At 56.5% G+C, this 1,126-nt stretch overlaps 1 protein-coding gene across 1 annotated transcript in view; it reads right to left on the reverse strand.

Annotated features, from left to right (window-relative positions):
• The window catches only part of ZBTB22 (zinc finger and BTB domain containing 22), a 2,674-nt gene extending 1,592 nt beyond the window's left edge, over window positions 1–1,082 (reverse strand). The window contains 2 exon segments of the mRNA XM_010848714.1: window positions 5–599; window positions 942–1,082. Coding sequence (XP_010847016.1) covers window positions 5–599; window positions 942–998 — 652 coding nt within the window. The 5' untranslated portion in view covers window positions 999–1,082.
• Between the last annotated feature and the right edge of the window lie 44 nt (window positions 1,083–1,126).

The raw sequence follows: 1,126 nt of genomic DNA on the forward strand, positions 1-1,126 counted from the left end.
CCTGAAGGGACCCCAGCACCAGGGACAGTGACCGACGTGGCTGCAGCAGTGGTGACGGTGGTGGCGCTGGCTGAGGCCCGGCCCTCTCGGAGGAGTTCAGTGCACTTATCCACGATGTGCCACATTTGGAGCACAGACCCCACTGTGAGGAAGTTAACAATGTCAGCAGCAGCCATGCTGAGGCGGCCAGTGTAAGCTGAAGCCAAGACAGTCTCAAAGGCTCCTGGGTCCATGACGCTGGGCAGCGAGATGGAAGTCATGCCCTTGAGTAGGACCTGGTCGTGGAAGTAAGGGGAAGAAGCAGCCAGGACAGCACGATGAGCCCGGAACTCCCGTCCCTGCACCCGGATGGACACATCACAGAGCTGGCCCTGCAGCCGCTGCTGATTGAGAGACTCCAGGAGGGCACTGGTCACCTCTGGGAAGGACACATGTACCACCGCCGCTGCAGGCAAGGGCAGTGGTGGCGGGGCCAGTGATAGAGGCAGGGGGAGTGCTGCCCCGCTGGGAGACAGAGGAGATGGCTCCATGGTGTGGAGGGAAGGGGTACCCCCCCAGCCACAGGAACAAGGGAAGGAGGAGGGCGGCCGGGGGGGTCTCTGGAAAGAAAAAGAGAGACGAATGATAACATCTCATAGTGACACAGCCCTTTACAGTTTAAAAACACATTCACATTTATTATCTGGGTAACCCCCTACAAGGACACTATAAGGTAGGCACTCCTCTCAACCCCATTTGACAGATAAGGAAACTGAGGCTCAGAAAGATTAAGAGATTATCCAAGGTCACACCATTAAGTGGCAGCACCCACAAACGCAGGAGTCCTAACTCCAAATCCAGTGCTTTCTTTGGAGGTTAGAGAAATAAGGTACTCCTGGGGACTGGGGTGCCTCCCCTCAGAAATTCCCATTTGCCTGAGAGCCCAACTTAATAAAATTTACCTTACTGGGGTTTTGTACACTTTTCTTGGGTTGGGGGGGACAGTTCGGTTCTGGCATCGAAAACCATTTCCCTTTAGGCCATGCCCCTGGCTAGCCACGCCCCTTGCCCCCAGTTATCCCTAATCGCCCAGCTCAAGACCCGCCCCGTGGCCTTTTGGCTCCGCCCCTGAGTACCCCCGCCCACA

Source organism: Bison bison, unplaced genomic scaffold, assembly GCF_000754665.1.
Source record: "Bison bison bison isolate TAMUID 2011002044 unplaced genomic scaffold, Bison_UMD1.0 scf7180017864270, whole genome shotgun sequence".
NCBI classification, from domain to species: domain Eukaryota; kingdom Metazoa; phylum Chordata; class Mammalia; order Artiodactyla; family Bovidae; genus Bison; species Bison bison.